Source organism: Sus scrofa, chromosome 1 (assembly GCF_000003025.6).
Source record: "Sus scrofa isolate TJ Tabasco breed Duroc chromosome 1, Sscrofa11.1, whole genome shotgun sequence".
NCBI classification, from domain to species: domain Eukaryota; kingdom Metazoa; phylum Chordata; class Mammalia; order Artiodactyla; family Suidae; genus Sus; species Sus scrofa.
The window spans coordinates 108,707,219-108,725,597 of record NC_010443.5 but is presented as its reverse complement, the minus strand read 5'-3'; the positions used below and the strand labels follow the sequence as shown (position 1 = coordinate 108,725,597).

The 18,379-nt window shown below is 42.9% G+C and overlaps 2 protein-coding genes across 8 annotated transcripts in view; one reads left to right on the top strand and one right to left on the bottom strand.

Annotated features, from left to right (window-relative positions):
• The window catches only part of APH1B (aph-1 homolog B, gamma-secretase subunit), a 213,983-nt gene that overhangs the window by 37,682 nt on the left and 157,922 nt on the right, over window positions 1-18,379 (top strand). The window contains exon 6 of one of the 6 annotated variants that reach the window (XM_021094218.1): window positions 13,659-13,836. The exons of 4 other annotated variants lie outside the window; for them this stretch is intronic. In XM_021094218.1, coding sequence (XP_020949877.1) covers window positions 13,659-13,681 — 23 coding nt within the window. In that variant the 3' untranslated portion in view covers window positions 13,682-13,836. Of the gene's footprint in view, window positions 1-13,658; window positions 13,837-18,379 lie in introns of those variants that run through there. One more of the 6 variants, XM_021094208.1, reaches the window with a different exon arrangement.
• The window catches only part of CA12 (carbonic anhydrase 12), a 61,382-nt gene continuing 57,942 nt past the window's right edge, over window positions 14,940-18,379 (bottom strand). For both annotated transcript variants that reach the window (XM_021094163.1, XM_021094165.1), the window contains one exon: window positions 14,940-18,051. In XM_021094163.1, the coding sequence (XP_020949822.1) occupies window positions 17,979-18,051 (73 nt within the window). In that variant the 3' untranslated portion in view covers window positions 14,940-17,978. The remainder of the gene's footprint in view (window positions 18,052-18,379) is intronic.

The window sequence follows — 18,379 nt, the reverse complement described above, 5'->3', positions numbered from 1 at the left end:
ATGGCCATTCTGACTGGTATGATGTGATATCTCATTGTAGTTTTGATTTACATTTCTCTAATAATTAGTGATGTTGGATATCTTTTTTTTTTTTCCATCTGTCTTCTTTTGGAGAAATGTCTATTTCCTGATCATTTTTTGATTAGTTTTTTAATATAAAGCTGTATGAGATATTTGTATATTTTAGAGATTAATATTATTAATATTTTAATATTAATAATACAATATTAATATATTTGAAATATTTAAGAATATTTAATGTTAATATTAGAATGTTTAATATTTTAATATTATTAACATTTTTAATATAAAGCTGTATGAGATATTTGTATATTTTAGAGATTAATCCCTTGTTGGTGGCTTCATTTGCAAAGATTTTCTCCTATTCTGTGGGTTGTCTTTTCATTTTTTTAATCGTTTCCTTTGCTGTGGAAAAGCTTTTAATTTTAATTAGGTCCCATTTATTTTTGTTTTTATTTTCATTTCTCTGGGAGGTGGATCCAAAAAGATATTGCTGCAGTTTATGTCAAAGACGGTTCTGCTTATATTTCCCTCAAGAGTTTTATAGTATCTAGCCTTACATTTAGGCCTTTAATCCATTTCGAGTTTATATTTGTGTATGGTGTGAGAGAATGTTCTAATTTCATTCTTTTGCATGTAGCTGACTAGTTTTCCCAGCACCACTTATTGAAGAGACCATCTTTTCTCCATTGAATATTCTTGCCTCCTGTGTTAGATATTTTAGAAGGATGGAAAAATATAAGACGGTGGAGATCTTTGTTCTCAGGGAATATATGGGACAGCTACAGATTAGGAAAGAATATAGAATAACTTGAATACATAAGATGATACTTAAAGTTTTAGGAGTGGATGAAAGGCCCTTAGGTAATGGATGTATATCACCAGGAAAAGGTGGAGGGCCGAGGACTGAACCCTGGGGCACTCCAGTTGACAGATTGGAAAGGGCAGGCTGGGAACATCACCAAGGAAAGAAGGAAAACCAGGAGAGAGTGGTGGCCTGAGAGCCAGGGGACAGTCGGCCGAATGCTGCTGAGCAATGAGTAAGATGAGGAGTAAGAATTGATTGTTGCATATGGAGAGGTGGAGTTTTCTGGTGACCTTGATAAAAGCAATTTCAGTGTAGAGGTGAACGCCTAAGTGGGATGGATTGTAGAGATTGGGAGATAAGAAAGTAGCCACAGCATATAGAGTACAGATAACCATGTAATTATAGTAGGGGGATGGGATGCTAGACTGAGGAGGATGTGAGGGCAAGAAAGGGCATTTTTCTCCCCTTTATTCCCACCTATAATATCGTACTGTAACAGTATGTTTATAAGAAGATGAGAATGAGTCAGTGGAAAGGGAAAAGTTGATAATCCAGGAGAGGGGATGGTTACCAAAGCAAAGTCCCTGAGGAGAGAATAGAGTGGGAAGTTTTTTAGCATTAAATGCTTAATTAGATAAGTTAAAATGTGTAAAAGCAAGAACTTAAGTTTCTTCTTAAAAAACTAGAAGCAGGAGCAAACTGAAGCTAAAATAAGCAGAAGAAAGGAAGTAATGAAGAGAATAGCAGAAATCAAATAGAAAACAGAAAAACAGTAGAGAAACCAGTAAAGCAAAAATCTGATTCTTTGAGAAAAATCATTAGTTAGTAAAGCTCTATTCAGTTAATAAGGAGAAAAATAGGACACACATTATGAATATCAGGAATAAAAGACATCACTGCAGCCTCTACATTATTAAATAAAAGAGGAATATTATGAAACACTTAAAAGCAATAGGTTAAAAACTTAGATGAAATAGACAAATTCTTAAAAAACTCACCAAGAAGAAGTAGAAAATCTGAATATCCCTGTATTTCTTCAGACTATTTTTTCTGGGCTCTTAACATGTCTCATAATTATTTATTGAAATCTGGACATCATGTACTGGGTAATAAAACTGACGTAAATAGACCTTTCTGTCAGTCTGGGCAAGAGCTGGACTCTAATGTTTGCTGCAGCTTTAGGTACCAAAGGCACAAGTTCCTCTAGCATCCTTGTTTTTGTCTCCCTTCTTGACTTTGGGATTTCACCCCCCCTCCCCAAGCTCTTCCCCAAAGAAAGACTCTGTCTTGAGCTATAATCCAGTTTTTATATTGGAACCTTATTGGTGTGGCAGTAAGGTTGGTGTGAGAGAGAGTTCATGTATTCTAATTTTGAGACTAAATCTCAGGTTTTTTTGTGGGGCTACGTCCCTCAACTAAGGGTCTTTTAGCTCTTTTCCTCCCCTTAGATGAGACAGGAAGGCTGAAGGGGGCTGGAGTGGGAGACATGCCCTTCTTCCAGGTGGGATAAATCTCTTGAACTTTTTTCCTGAACAGCAGACCTTTGTTACAAAGAACACTCTGGGCATATTTTTCGTTGATAAAGGGTTAATATCCAGAATATGTAAAGAACTCGTGAACTCCAACATCGAAACAAGACATTACAAAAAAATCCACCCAGCCCAATTAAAAAATGGGCAGAGTATCTGAATAGTTGTCTTTCCAAAGAAGATATACATCTGGCCAACAGACACATGAAAAGATGCTGAACATCACTAATCATCAGGGAAATGCAAATCAAAACCATAGTGACCTTACACCTGTCAAAATGCCTATCATCAAAAAGAGCACAAGTAACAAGTGTTGGTGAGGATGTGGAGCAAAGGGAGCCCTCATGCACTCTTGGTGGGAATGTAAATTGGTGCAGCCACTATGGAAAACAGTATGGAGGTTCCTCAAATAATTAAAAGTAGAACTATCATGTGATCCATCAGTTCTACTCCTGGGTATTTATCCAAAGTAAACATAAGCTGTTCATTACAGCATTACTTACAATAGCCAAGATATGGAAGCAACCCAAGTGCCTATCAACAGATGCACAGAAGATATCCTAGGAGTTCTTGCTGTGGGTTAAGAATTCGACTGTAGCAGCTCTGGTTCCTGCAAAGGTGCAGTTTCAATCCCAGGCCCAGTGCATTGGGTTAAAGGATCCAGCATTGCCAGGGCTGTGATTGAGTTCCTGGGCTAGGAACTTCCATATGCCACACCTGTAGCCATAAAAAACAAGGTGCTATTATATATATACACTATAGTATATAGTTTATACACACACACACACACACACATATAGGAATATATACTATATACTATGGAATATTACCCATCCATAAAAAAAAGAATGAAGTCTTGCGATTTACAACATGGGTGGACCTAGAAGGTATTATACTATGTGAAATAAGTCATCAGAGAAGGACAAATACAGTATGATTTCACTTACACGTAGAATCTAAAAAACAAAACAAATACACATAATAAAACAGAAACAGACTTGTAGATACAGTGAACAAAACAGGTAGTGTGGAGAGGTGAACAAAACAGGTGTGGGGAGAGGAAAGTAACAGATGAAGGAGATTAAGGTACAAATTTCCAGTTGCAAAATATATGTCACAGGTATAAAGTGTACAGTGTGGGGAATACAGTCAATAACTAAGTAATATCTTTGGATGGTGACACTTTGTAACTAGATTTATTGTGGTGATCATTTTGAAATGTACGGAAATGCCGAAACACTTTGTTGTGTAACAGGAACCAACATAGTGTTGTAGGTCAAATATACTTCAAAAATAAGCAAACAGGAAGTTAGTTCCCCTTGTGGCTTAGAAGAAACGAATCCGACTAGTATCCATTAGAATGCGGGTTGATCCCTGGCCTCGCTCAGTGGGTTGGGGATCTGGCGTTGCTATGAGCTGTGGTGTAGGTCGCAGACTCCACTCAGATCCCAAGTTGCTGTGGCTATGGTGTAGGCTGGCAGCTGTAGCTATGACTCAACCCCTAGCCTTGGAATTTCCATATGCTGTGGATGCCGCCCTAAAAAGCAAAAAAATGAAAACACCAAAACAAGAAAACAAAAAGATCAAATTTATGGTTACTAAGAGGCAGGAAGTTGGGGGAAAGGGGAGTTGAATGAAAGCAGTCAAAAAGTACTACAAACTTCTGGTTATAAGATAAATATGCACTAGGGATATAACGTTCATGATAAGTGTAAGCAATACTGCTGTGTGTCATATATGAAAGTTAAGACAGTGAATCCTAGAGTTCTCACTGTGGCTGTTATTCAGTGGGTTAAAGAATCTGATTAGTATCCATGAGGATACAGGTTTGATCTCTGACCTTGCTCAGCAAGTGGTGGCATAGTTTGCAATTGTGGCTTGGATCCGCTGTGGCTGTGGCGTAGGCTGGCAGCTGCAACTCCGATTTGACCCCTAGCCTGGGAACTTCCATATGCCACAGATGTGGCCTCCAACCCCAAAAAAGAGTAAATCCTAAGAGTTCTCATCACACACATTTTTTTTGTTTCTTACATTTTGTATCTGTATAAGATGATGGATGTTCACTAAAATTATTGTGGCAATCGTGTCATGATGTATGTAAGTTATGTCATTATACCATACACCTTAAATTTATACAGGGCCATATGTCAATTACATCTCGATAGAATGAAAAAAATTGTTGAGCATATGGTGGGAGCATCATATTGTGAGAAAACAAATCAGTAGTCCTTTGGGGTGGTAATTTAGCAAAATCTATGATATCTATAAAATTTTGAGATATGCATTTTTTTCAGCCATGCCATGGCATGCAGAAGTTCCTGGGCCAAGGATCAAACCCAAGCCATAGCAGCAAGTGAGGCCACTGCAGTGACAACACTGAATCCTTAAGCCAGCTGAGCCACATGGGAGTGCCAACATAAGCATTTTTTGAACCAGCAGTTTCTTTTCTAGGATCCATCCCACCGAAATAGATCCAAATACATAAAAATCTTGTAATAGTCTCATAGGTGAGAACACTTTACAGCCATTAAAAAGAATGAGAATATTTGGAATGTCTTAGAAAACAAAAGCAAGTTACCATTCTTCTGTTCGATAAGCATTTTTTATGCCATGCATTGTGCTAGATACCAAGAATATAATAGTAAAAATAGGTAAGATCTATTTTATTAAAAAATTTTAAATGAATGTCAAAATACACACATACACAGGAGTTAGGATTGTGGGAGACTTTTGGCTTTATACATAATATTTGTATGTTTTAAAAAATCTGTTTTTTAATGAGTATATATTATTTATGTAATCAGAAAAAGCCATAATATAGGTTCTTCCATGATTTTTTTTTCCTTTTCCAGCTACCCTGTGGCATATGCAGCTCCTGGGCCAGGTATCAGATCCAAGCCACAGTTGCAACCTAAGCCACAGCTGCGGCAACGCCAGTGGACCCTTAAATCACTGTGCTAGGCTGGGAATCGAACCTAGGGCTCCCAAGACACCACTGATCCTGTTTCGCCACAACGGGAACTCCTGTGATTTCTTTTTGTTTTGATTAGAAAGTGTGTATCATACAAGGCCTCCACACTCTGATCCCAGCCATTTTCCTGCCCCCACCATTCCCTCTCCTCCCTTCCCAAACCTTCTCACCACATCCCTGAGGCTCTATTTAGGATGCCCTAGGGACTCTCTTATCTCCACAAATTTTTTTTTAATTGACATGTAGTTAATTTACAAGGTTATGTTAGTTTCAAGTGTACAGTAAAGTGATTCAGTTGTGTTTATACCCACATTTTTTCAGATTCATTTCTATTATGGATTATTACAAGCTATTGAGTAGATTTCTCTGCACTGTACAGTTAGGACCTTGTTATTTATTTGTTTTATACCTAGTACTGTGTATATGTTAATCCCAAACTCCTAATCTGTGTCCATGCCCCTTCTCCCCTGGTAACCACATTTGTTTTTGAAGTCTTTGAATCTATTTGTTTTGTAAATAAGTTCATTTATGTGTTTTTTTTTTTTTTTTGGATTCCCCCTATAAGTGATATCATGATATTGGTTTTTCTTTATCTGACCTCAGTTAGTATGATAATCTCTAGTAGCTTCCAGGTTGCTGCAATGGCATTATTTCTCTTTTTTTTATTTCGCTTTTTTTTTTTTTTTTTTTTTTTTGGTCTTTTTGCCATTTCTTGGGCTGCTTCCGCGGCATATGGAGGTTCCCAGGCTAGGGGTCTGATCGGAGCTGTAGCCGCAATTCTACGCCAGAGACACAGCAACGTGGGATCTGAGCTGCGTCTGCGACCTACACCACATCTCACGGCAATGCCGGATCCTGAACCCACTGAGCAAGGCCAGGGATCGAACCCACAACCTCATGGTTTTAGATTCGTTAACCACTGAGCCATTATGGGAACTCTGCATTATTTCATTTTCTTTAAATGGCTGAGTAGTATGCCATCATATATATGTATGTATATATCATATACATACATATATATCACATCTTCTTTATCCATTCATCTGTCAATGGACATTTAGCTTGCTTTTGTGTCTTGGCTATTGTAAACAGTGCTGCAGTGAACATTGAGGTGCGTGTATCTTTTCAAATTATGGTTTTCTCCAAATATATGCCCAGGAGTGGGATTGCTAGATCAGATTTTTGTTTATTAAGGAACGTCCATACTGTTTTCCATAATGATTGTATCTATTTATATTCCCACCAACAGAGGAGGCTTCCCTTGTCTCCACATCCTCTCCAGAATTTATTATTTGTAGACATTTTGATCATGGCCATTCTGAATGGTGATACCTTGTAGTCTGAAGTGATACCTCATAGTTTTGATTTGATTTCTCTAGTAATTAGTGATGTTGAGCATCTTTTCATGCACTTCTTGGCCATTTGTCTGTCTTCTTTGGAGAAATGTCTGTTTAGGTCTTATGCCCATTTTTTGATTGGGTCCATCTCTGATCTTGTTTTTAGCTCCAACTGGAAAGCATTGTATTCCCCCTTCAAGAGCTTGCTCAGTTGTCACCTTTTGTGAAGTCTTTCCTGTTTAGACTCAGAAAAACAAGTGGCTTTTTCCACTGTGGGCTCCTAAAATATATATTTTTTAAATCAAGGAATAATTTGCATACAGTAACACACGCAGGTCGTTCATGTTTGGGGATATATCAGTAATTTGCAACTTTTTGCTGAATGTTATTCCATCTTATGGATATATTTTGTTTAGTCATTCTTCTGTTCATAGACACATAGCATCTTTTCACACTACTCTTCTGTATATTATGGTTAATGATTTCTGTCTCCCTAAATGAGATTGTGATACCAGTTATCATTGAATGTAGGTACTCATCTAAATTATGGTTGAATTACTCTCACTTCATCTGTGCTTAGCAGTGATTGTACATTAAGTGATTTGCTTTTAAATGAGGAAGTATGAGAAAATCAGTTGAAAATGACTTTGAATTATAGAAGATAAAGGAAAACGCTATTTCCTTTACTTATAACACTTTTGACACCAAATGTGTGGGTCTTTCCACACCAAGCAATCCTCATTGGACACCAAGTGGGTGTTCTACAGTTTGACTCAATTCTTTTTTTTTAAACAGCTTTTTTTTTTTTTTTTTTCCCACCACACCCATGGCATATGGAAGCTCCCAAGCCAGGGATCAAACCTGCGCTGCAGTTGAAAGCTGCACCATAGCTGCAGCTGTGGCAACACTAGATCATTGACCCACTGTACCACAGGGTAACTTCCTTAACTCAGTTTTGACATTAACTTTCTGGAGCTATTGCAGACCCCACAGGTTAAGGGCTCGGTCTCACAAGACCACCCCCACTTTAGGCATCAGTTGCAAGTCCCAGGTTGTCACCCGCACTTCTGACTATAAATTGCAGGTTCCGATGACTCCCTCAGGTCTGATAATTAGCTAGAACAGCTCACAAACTCAGGTGACCATTGACTTACATTTGCCAGTTTGTTATAAATGATATTACAAAGGATACAGATGAACAGCCAGATAAATAGGTACATAGGTCCAGGTATGGAGAAAGGGCACAGAGTGTCCATGCCCTCTCTGGGTGCACCACCCTCCCAGCACCTCCACGTGATGGAAGCACTCTGAACCCAGTTGTTTAGGGCTTTTATGGAGGCTTCACGACACAGGTGTGATTGATTAAATTATTCACCGTTGAATAATTTAATCACATAATTTAATTTAGCCTCTTGTCTCTCCCCAGAGACTGGGGGTAGGGTTGAAAGTTCCAACTTTCTAATCATATGATTCCTCTGGAAGCCATCCCCCATCCTCCAAACTTCATCACCTCTTTAGCATCAACTGAGGTAAAGCTTACGGGGCTTTTTTTTCCCCATTTTTTAAAGTTTTATTGAAATATGGTTGATTTACAATGTAGGGCTTTTTAAAAAAATTGAAGTACTGTTGATTTACAGTGTTGTGACAATTTCTGCTATAGAGTAAGGTGTCTCAATTATACACTTATACACATTTTTTTTTGAGGGCCACACCCACAGCATATGGAAGTTCTCAGGGGTCAAATCAGAGCTGCAGCTCCCAGCCTGCACCACAGCTCACTGCAACACCAGATCCTTAACCCACTGAACGAGGGCAAAATTTGAACCCTCATCCTCCTGGATACTAGTGGGATTTGCTTCTGCTGCACCACAAAGGGAACTCCCCATTCTTTTTTATATTCTTTCCTATCGTGCTCCCTCCCACCAGACTAACTATAGTTCCCTGGGCTGTATAGTACAATCTCATTGCTTATCCATTCTAAATGTAATAGTTTGCATCTACTACCCCCAAATTACCAGTTCATCCCCCCTCCCCTTGGCAACCACAAGTCTGTTCTCTATGTCTATGAGTTTGTTTCTGTTGTGTAGATAGGTTCATTTGTGCCATATTTTCAATTCCACATAAAAGTGATATCATAAAGTATTTTTCTTTCTCTTTCTACTTAACTTTGCTTAGTTTGATAATCTCTAGTTGCACCCATGTTGCTGCAAATTGCATTATTTGATTCTTTTTTATGGCTGAGTGGTATTCCATTGTATGTGTATACCACATCTTTTTTTTTAGCTGAAACTATAGAAGTTATCTTTTTAATAAACAGTAAAATTAGTTTGACAGGGCAGAGACCATCTGAATAGGAAATCAAATATTTCATGTTATTTAAGGTGTATGTTTGCTGGCTATTTAAATTCTTCTCTTTATTACAGCAACACATATAATACCCATATCATCCTCATTTTCTGCATCAATAATCAGCACAGCATGCTTCATTAACAGTACCACATCTTCTTAGTCCATTCATCTGCTGTGAGTAGTGCTGCTGTGAACACAGAACTGCATGTATCTTTTTGGTGTTTATTTTTTTTTTTTTGGCTGCACCCGCAGCACATGAAAGGTCCTGGGTGAGGAATTAAACCCACACTGCAGCAGCTACCCAAGCCACTGTAGTGATGACGCTGGATCCTTAACTTGCTGCACCCACAAGAGAATTCCCTGTCTTTTTGAATTAGAGTTTTGTCCAGATATATTCCTAGGAGTGGGATTGCTGAATTGTATGGTAATTCTGTTTTTAGTTTCCTGAGGAACAGCTATACTGTTTTCGACAGTAGCTCCATCTACCCACAAACCTTCCTACCAACAGTGATGGAATTTTTTTTTTTTTTTTTTTTTTTTTTTTTTGGTTTTTGTTCCCTCATCCATGGCATATGGAAGTTCCCCGGGCCAGGGATTAAATCTGAGCTTAGACGCGGCAACACCAGATCCTTTAACCCCCTGCGCTGGACCAGGGATCGGTCCCATGCCTCCACAGCAGCCCGAGCTGTTGCAGTTAGATTTTTAACCCACTGTGCACAGAGGGGAGCTCCCTCACTCTAGTTTTGATTTGCATTTCTCCACCAGTTAGTGGTGTTGAGCATCCCTTCACATGCCTACTGGCCATCTGTATGTCCCCTTTGGAGAAATGTCCATTTATATCCTCTGCTAAAGGGGTTTATTATGAATACCATGTAGGAACTTTGTGCTGGGAACGGAGGATAAAGACCAAATACATATTTCTTATTATATCCCAATATCCCAGGAGATTAATCCAGTTTTCACCCATTGGCCAAGAGGGTGTAATGAGCTTCTGACCATGCTTGTTCTGCATGACAAGGCGTACCATATTCAGGAAAGCCTTTCCAGTGGTTATGTGTTGGATGGTTGGGAAGGAGAGAAACTAAGATGAATGAGCTCTGCTGTTGCATGTCTAGGTAGCTTGAGAATAGAGTTTCAGTGGATGAACTATTTATATTACTTGCATCACCAGAAGAGTCCACACTCCTTTCAGAGAAGCCGGTCAACTCTTGTCATCACCGACAGAGTTGCTATAGAGGTCTCAGTGTGCCCTTGAACCCGTAGGCCCTGTGTTTGTTGTCTTCATTGCAGGTAATTAAAAGTTAATATTTGAAATGAGTGAACTCAAGCAGAAATAATGGTTTTGCCTTCCAGCAAGGAGAGGTCCTAGCTGGCCACGTGAGTGGAGATCACACTCCTTCTGGGCTCCCACCCACAGGGTGAGTCCCAGGGAAGTGTGCCAGGTCTGGCCAACCTTCTCCTCCTTAGTGGACCAGGAGGATAAGCTCTGAATGGAAATGCCAGGATGGGGCAGGATGTTATTTGTGTGGTTTTTTCCCCCTCCTTTTTTTAAATGGCTTTATTGAGGTATAATTAATATAAGATAAATGGCACCTTTTTAAAGTTTAAAATTTGAACAGTTTTGACCTATGAAGAGAAACCATCACCACAATGAAGATAATGCACATATCCATCACCTCAACAAGTTTTCATACCCCTCTGTAATCCCTTCATCCCCCGATTCATCCCCTGGCAATCACTGATCTGCTTTCTGCCACTAGAGTTTGCATTTTTTAGAATTTTATACAAATAGAATCTATGTTTGTGTGTAGGGGTGTGCATTTACTCCCTTCCAGTTCAGCTTTAAGAAAAGGTTCAGCGACAGTACCTTGGGGATTTGGTTTGCCGAATTAGAGGTGAGGGTGGCGTCCCAAGAGTTCTGCTGGCTCCTTTGTCTACTGGCGGTTGGCAAACCTTGGTCAGACTTCTCTTGAACAGATGTCAGAGTTTAATATTACGAAGCAGATTGGAGGCAAGAAGTTGTTGTTGACTTTCTGGAAATTGTTGGCACAAATGCCTTTAGTCCTTTATCCTGTGGTGGTTTATGAGGTTGTGGCGTGATTGGGATAAATATGGTAAGTTCTATTACAAGATGGCATTTCCATGTCCCTGGAACTGTGGAGGGTAGACCCTGCACTGCCCTTGAAGATCTGAGCACTGCAGGGCTGAATGGTGGTGGCTCAGCCCTCAGCTCTAGCCATTGTTTCATTTTCCACTTACAAGGTAGGGGCAGCACTTTCTCTTTCCCTGCGTTGTGAAGACTGTGAAGGTGTATTGAAACAACCAAGGGTATACAGACAGAGTCATTACTGAATCCCTGGTTGACTTGCCGTCGTAATGATGTGCTGACCTGCAATCTTTTTTTTTTTTTTTTTTTTTTTTTATGGTGAATCATTCTGTACCACAAAGCATTTTGGCCCTTGTTTCTGCCCAGTTATTCTACAGTGAAAGGGCACGGGGACCTCTGTGGCAGCATCTCAGCCTCACACCTTCCTTCACACCCTGTGACAGTTAAATCCCAGCCAGAGGACCATGCAGCACTGGGCGCACCAGCCCACATTGTCCAGTGTGGACATGGATAGTGACTCCAGAATGGTATCCACTGCCCAGGTGGCACCTCTCCTGCCCAGCAGGTGGCCCTGGAGGTCTCGTTTCCTCTTGTAGGCAAGTCTCAAGCATCATCCTCCACCTCGAAGGAAGTGACTCCTTCTAACTTGAGGCATGGGGCAAAGCTAACAAGTCAAGAGACTTGGGTTTCTGGCATTGGCCCCCTTTGGGATGGCTGGCTCTGGAAGAGAGGAGACACTTTGTCCAGTGTGGGAATGTAAAGGCTCTAGGAGATCAGGAGAGGGTGTTGGGGGCACAGGAGTGGGTGCAGGTAGCACTTGGCACCTGGCCAGGTCCTGCAGTGAGGTCCCCCAAAATTAACCAAGTGCCCTCATGCCCACAGCCCAAGCTCTCACCCAGGCAGAGGCACCCTAGGCTGGGTCACTGGTGACCACCTGGACCCTGGACCCCAGGACTGAGGGGTATGGCCAGGGTGGGGAAGGCTGGGGATCCTGGAGAGGTGAGTGGAACAGGTATGCACATGAGGTCTGCTGGTCTTTTTACCTCGGCCTGATGCTCTCTCTGCCCCCATTTCTCCCATCCTCCAGATCCACCCTCCCTTGGACTCCCCCATCCACTAGCTCCTGTCTCTCATCCTTACCTTCCAAAGCTTTCTTGCAGGGTTTCTTTTGTGTGAAAGCCATCTAGGTTCAACCTTTCCAAAGGCTATGTCAAAGGAAGTTGGCCGTTCCATCTGCACAGGGGCCGTCCCGGCCACATACAGCTGTTGAGTACTTCCAGGGTGGCTACTGAAACTGAGAAACTCCTTTTATTTTATTTTATTTTATTTATTTTATTTTTTTATTTTTTGCCTTTTCCTGGGGCCGCTCCCGCGGCATGTGGAGGTTCCCAGGCTATGGGTCTAATCGGAGCTGTAGCTGCCAGCCTACACCAGAGCCACGGCAACGCGGAATCCAAGCTGTGTCTGTGACCTACATACACCACAGCTCACAGCAACACCACATCCTTAACCCACTGAACAAGGTCAGGGATCGAACCCGCAACCTCTTGGTTCCTAGTCAGATTCGTTAACCACTGAACCATGATGGGAACTCCTATTTTATTTCAATACATTTAAATGTAAAAGCTGATAATTGATTCCATTATTTGGAAAACGTTTTAAGTGTGTTAGGAGCAACTTGGGGATGCGAATATGCTTTTTCATCTGTAAGTTTTCATGAAATCTAAATATAGATCAAATATTTTCAGTGAACATTTAGCATCTGCATGGAGATACACAGCATAAAGTAGCATAAAGTACACTGCAGATTTCAAAGACTAAGGGGAAAAAAGAATGAAAACAGCTCACGTCAAAATATTGATTATAGGAATTTCCTTGTGGCACAATGGGTTAAGGATCTGCCATTGTCCCTGCTATCGCTTGGGTCACTGCTGTGGCAAAGGTTTGATCCCTGGCCTGGGAGTTTTGATATGGCATGGGAACAGCCAAAAAAATTAATAATGATTGGAGTTGCAGTTGTGGCGCAGCGGAAACGAATCCGACTAGGAACCATGAGGTTGCGGCCTCGATCCCTGGCCTCGCTCAGTGGGTTAAGGATCTGGCATTGCCATGAGCTGTGGTGTAGGTCACAGATGCAGCTCAGATCTGGCATTGCTGTGGCTCTGGCATAGCCCGGTGGCTACAGCTCCGATTAGACCCATAGCCTCTGAACCTCCATATGCCGCAGGTATGGACCTAAAAAGGACAAAAAAAAAAAAAACTAAATAACATAAATAAATAAATGAGTAAAGATTATATGATGAAATTATAGTATTTTTGATCTATGGGGTTATATAAAATATATTATTAAAATTAATGTCACTGATTTCTTTTACTTTTTTTGGTGTGACTACTGGAATTTTAAAATTTCACGTCTCCCCCTATATTTCATTGTATTTCTGTTGGGTTGTGGGCACTGATTATCCATTTAGCTGGATTCAGACAAGGAGGTAATGTCCAAGCTGAAAGAGAACTTGAGTCTCCTTACTGTCCACAGCTCTCACCACCACACCTTCCTGAGCATCAGCCCAGATGGATCTCAAGTTCAGGAAATAGGAAGAAAGGCGGTGCAGAGAAGGGAGATGATGTAACAGAAAGTGTTGATTCCTCGGGGAGTTCCCGTCGTGGCGCAGTGGTTAATGAATCTGACTAGGAACCATGAGGTTGCGGGTTCGATCCCTGGCCTTGCTCAGTAAGTCAAGGATCCAGCACTGCCGTGAGGTGTGGTGTGGATCGCGGACGCAGCTTGGATCTCACATTGCTGTGGCTGAGGTGTAGGCCAGCGGCTACAACTCTGATTCAACCCCTAGCCTGGGAACCTCCATATGCCATGGGAATGGCCCCAACAAAGGCAAAAAGACAAAAGAAAAGAAATTGTTGATTCCTCACTCTAGGAGGTGGTCCCTCTAGTGCCCCCCATCCCCACCCCAGTGGGATGGGAACAAGTGTAAGAAATGAGCGCAACAGGTAGCCCTGATCCTTGCGCCCCACCTGACCTCACCCCTGCAAGTGGTCATGACACCTAGAAAGAGGCCAAAAGGGAAGAACTGAAGAATCCTTGTGCTCCAACTGAAGAGACCATCAGGACCTCCAGGCGTGTATAATGCTTCTGTTGCAAAGCTGGACTCGCTGCTTTATCACCTCCTGGTACAGAACTATTCTTAAACATCTCACCTATCTTGGACTTAGGGCAACTGAAGTGAAAATTGGAAGCTCACCTAAATAAAAACAATGATAGTGGCTATTTGTAACCTTTACAGGACTGCCCCTTTTAGCAAACCAGAATGTGAAGTCTGGATTTACACAAAAGATTACGTGGAGAGACAGAGCATGTTTTGCAGAAAGAATCCAAAAGAAGGTTATGGTCATGCAACCAAGAGAGGCTACCAGCCTGCTGGGTACAATACCCAGTAGAGTGAAAAGACACACAAGACTGGTCCCGTGTATTCATGTCACTGTGGTTAGAAACGTCTCCTTTCCCATCTGTTTAAATCTGAAATGTCCTTCAAGACCCAGCTTACAGCCTCCTTCTCCCTGAGCCTGTTCCCTGATTACTCTAGACGTCCAAGGTCCACAAACGAAGTGGCCATGTGACAGGGGCTGCACAGTCTGTGGGGCCCCACCCTCAGTGAAATGCCTGAGTACATGAGTGTATGCTCCTTTGGAGTCAGGTTCTAAGACCTGGCCGCAGGTGATATTATTACCTGCCACCATAGACAGGGAACCAGAAAGTGCTTTGCCAATAGTAATGATTTATCCTCACCTCCCAAAAAATCAGTCTGGTGTGAAAAACATTTTATTTATAATTTCTCATATTTACAGTGAATGTCTTCATTGCAGTCATTCTTACAATAAATACAGAAGTGCTAAACGGACCATCAGCACAGTGGCCGAAGGTCCATTCAAGGCACAGGGACAGAGAAGCTGCCCATCCCCCTGTTTCCCAAGGGTCACTAAAGAAGCCTTCAGAGGGTTTAGCGAAGGGGAGAAGAATTCAAGGTAGAACTTAAAATGCGATTAACAGACAATAGAGCAAAATCTTAGGTCTACTAGGGAAGCAAGTGTAGCTTTTTACTGTCAGTTGACATTAAAGAAACAGAGCAGAGAGGCTAAAGACCTCCCCTTAGTGAGAGGCAAAGAAGCCAGTGCTCCCGTGCCAGCCTGGGCCTCGCTTTTGTTACCTCTACCTGCCATGTGCCTGGCACAGCCTGCAGGCCCTCTGGTAGGGATGGGGAGGGGGAGTGTGAGCCCAGGACCTTCAGCACCTCCGCACTAGTTTCCTCCCCTAGCAGCCAGTGTCAGGGAATGAGTGAGAACCTGAGGAAAAGTTCCAGAGCTGAGTCCTCTGGGGTCCCACACGTATTGGCAAGGAAGGCAACAGTGTTGATTCTTGGAGCCTTCAGCCTCCCTGGCTTTGTTTCCTCTGAGCCAGGAGGGCTTCAAGCTGAGCTGAGAGAGGAGTGGGCAGGAGAAATGTCACTGTCTCCACCAGCCCAGTAACGCTGCCACTTTATGAATAGCCATTGTGCCAGGTACAATGATCTCTCTGTTCTTTCACAATATTTGTCCACAAAAGCAGTGGAGAGCTTTTTGGAAGCCCCAAGCTCTGGAATGGTTTAGGTTGGTTCCTGATTGGCAGTTTTGGGCTGAGGCCCAGAAAGCATTGTCTAATTTACACTGCATGGTTCTGAGGGTTGTCCCTGCTGTCATTCGATCAGCATCAGGCTGGCAAGGCTAAGCTGCCTCCCCAGCTCCAGGGCAGCCAGAGATCAAGTGCACACGCACCCCCGCATCTCCATCGGGTCATCTCTAACTCTGCCTATCAAACAAGCCAAGAAGACGTAGGGCTTGACATCACTACAAAGAGCTGTGACAGAGAGAAGGGAAAAGACTGCTCAGAGGTAGCAGGAGGAGCAGTGGGGGAAAGATGATCTAAAGAAACCTAGGCTTCGAGAGGATATTCCATGCTGTCAAAATGAGTATGGGAATTAGATGGTTCTCTGTGAGGAGTTCCTGTTGTGGCACAGCAGACAAATCTGCCTATTGTCCATGAGGTCGCAGGTTTGATCTCTGGTCCCGCTCAGTGGGTTAAGGATCCGGAGTTGCCATGAGCTATGGTGTAGGTCACAGGTGCCCTCAGATTCTGTATTGCTGTGGCTGTGGCATAGGCCGGCAGCTGTAGCTCCAACTGGGCCCCTAGCCTGGGAACCTCTGTATGCCATGGGTGCAGCCCTAATATGTATATATGGGAGTTCCGTCGTGGCGCAGTGGTTAACGAATCCGACTAGGAACCATGAGGTTGCGGGTTCAGTCCCTGTCCTTGCTCAGTGGGTTAATGATCCGGAGTTGCCGTGAGCTGTGGTGTAGGTTGCAGACGTGGCTCGGATCCCGCGTTACTGTGGCTCTGGCATAGGCCGGTGGCTACAGCTCCGATTCAACCCCTAGCCTGGGAACCTCCATATGCCGTGGGAGCGGCCCAAGAAATAGCAAAAAAAGACAAAAAAAAAAAAAAACCCAAAAAACAAAAACAAATATATATATATATAAAAGGTTCTCTGTGAGATGCAAGGTGCCTGCCGTGAGGCGTTGGTGGTGGGGCTCTTGCCCAGTCATGAAACCGTTCGGTCTCTCCTGGGCTCTTATGTCGATGGGAGGAGAATAAGTTAATTCTTCCCAGAAACCCTCTTTGTCACTTGAGGGAAAGACCAGGAAGAATCTTTGTAACATTCCACTATTTCTGGCCCCTAAATACCCTACAACTGGACATCCTCTGAAAAGTAGTTAAATCCCAATTCCAGGATGACAGTAGGGACGCCATAAAGGTGACCGAAATGAAATTTGGGCAGAAGAGAGAACGTTCTTCAATAGTCCTGCTTCTGCCTGTTTGCTCTAGATTCAGGAGCAGTTTGGGTCCTCTCAGAATTCACGTCTACTCTAGGAGAGAGAAAGCAACACCACATTTTCCATGAATAGCCTAATTATTTTTAAAATCTGTAGAGTGTGACAAGTACAGAGGCCCCTGACAGGAGGGGCTGGGCTTGATAAGTGTGGTCCTTCTCACACTTAGGGCCTGACAGGCAACTTGTGATTCCCATTCTGTTTCCACAGTGAGACTCTCCCGTGTCTTCTCACTCGCTCTGAGGTCCTCAGATTCTGCCCCACTTCAATCTCTGTGTCGGACCCAAAGGACAGGATTGGAAAATGCCTTAACTCTACTTCAAAAAAATATTATCTTGTTTCCTTTTTTCTCTAACACCTTGACCCTTCCTGCTCCCCACTCCCTTACCCACCCACCCCCACCAGCTATAAGGTCAGACTAAAGGTTTAGTTGCAGCAGGAGGAAGTCAGACACCAAGCCCTTCCCCAAGGAAAGAAGCTGCGTCTCGAAAGCCAAGCCTAAGCAGAGAGAGGACACTTTCTGGCCTGAAAGTGTGGACAGGCAGCAGAACTCCTAGGATCTCGAAACCTCAAGTGATCCCCTGGATCAAAGTGTTTCCCAACCAATAATGGCCCCCAGCAGGCAACATGGTTTGTGTCTCCAGAATGCGGACCACTTAGTGGTCTCACACAGATGAAGCAGACAGCTCAGAGTTCCTGCCCCACCCCCCACCCCAGCCAGCTCTTCCCATCCACGATCCCACTGGGGCTGGTGTGGCATCAGGATGGCACAGCACTCCGCTCAAGGCCCCCAAGGGTCTGGGGTGTTTGTGGGTTGAGCTCCAGAGAACCCTCTGGTATCCCAAGTGTCCAGGGAGCCACGGCGAGCTGCATCCAGAGCCAGGTCCTTTCCTGGATGTGCCCCTGGCGTGCCAGGACCTCAGGCGTGGGCCTCTGTCTCCTGCTTGATGGCCGGTTTGTAGATGACTCCCTTGTTGGCACCTTTTTTGCTGCTGAAACAGCAAGAACACATGAGTCTTGTTAGTCCAAGAGGAAAGAGAGGGAAGAGCAGCTTGACTCAGCTATGAAATGAGGCGAGTCAGATTTCTCTCTCGGGGGCTTTTCTCCAATTCTCTTGATATTAAGAGGGACTGCCACCCAATAAAGTGTGCACCAGAATGGAACCTCCTCACTCTCTCTAAGGTCCATTCAGCGTGTCTGTTCTCTTGTAAGGCTTGGCAGTACTAGACCTGGACGCAGGTCTCATTACTGCCCCACTTCAAATCTCTGATTCCAACAAGGTTTCTGACAAACTTTTTTTTTTTTTTTCATACTAGGAAA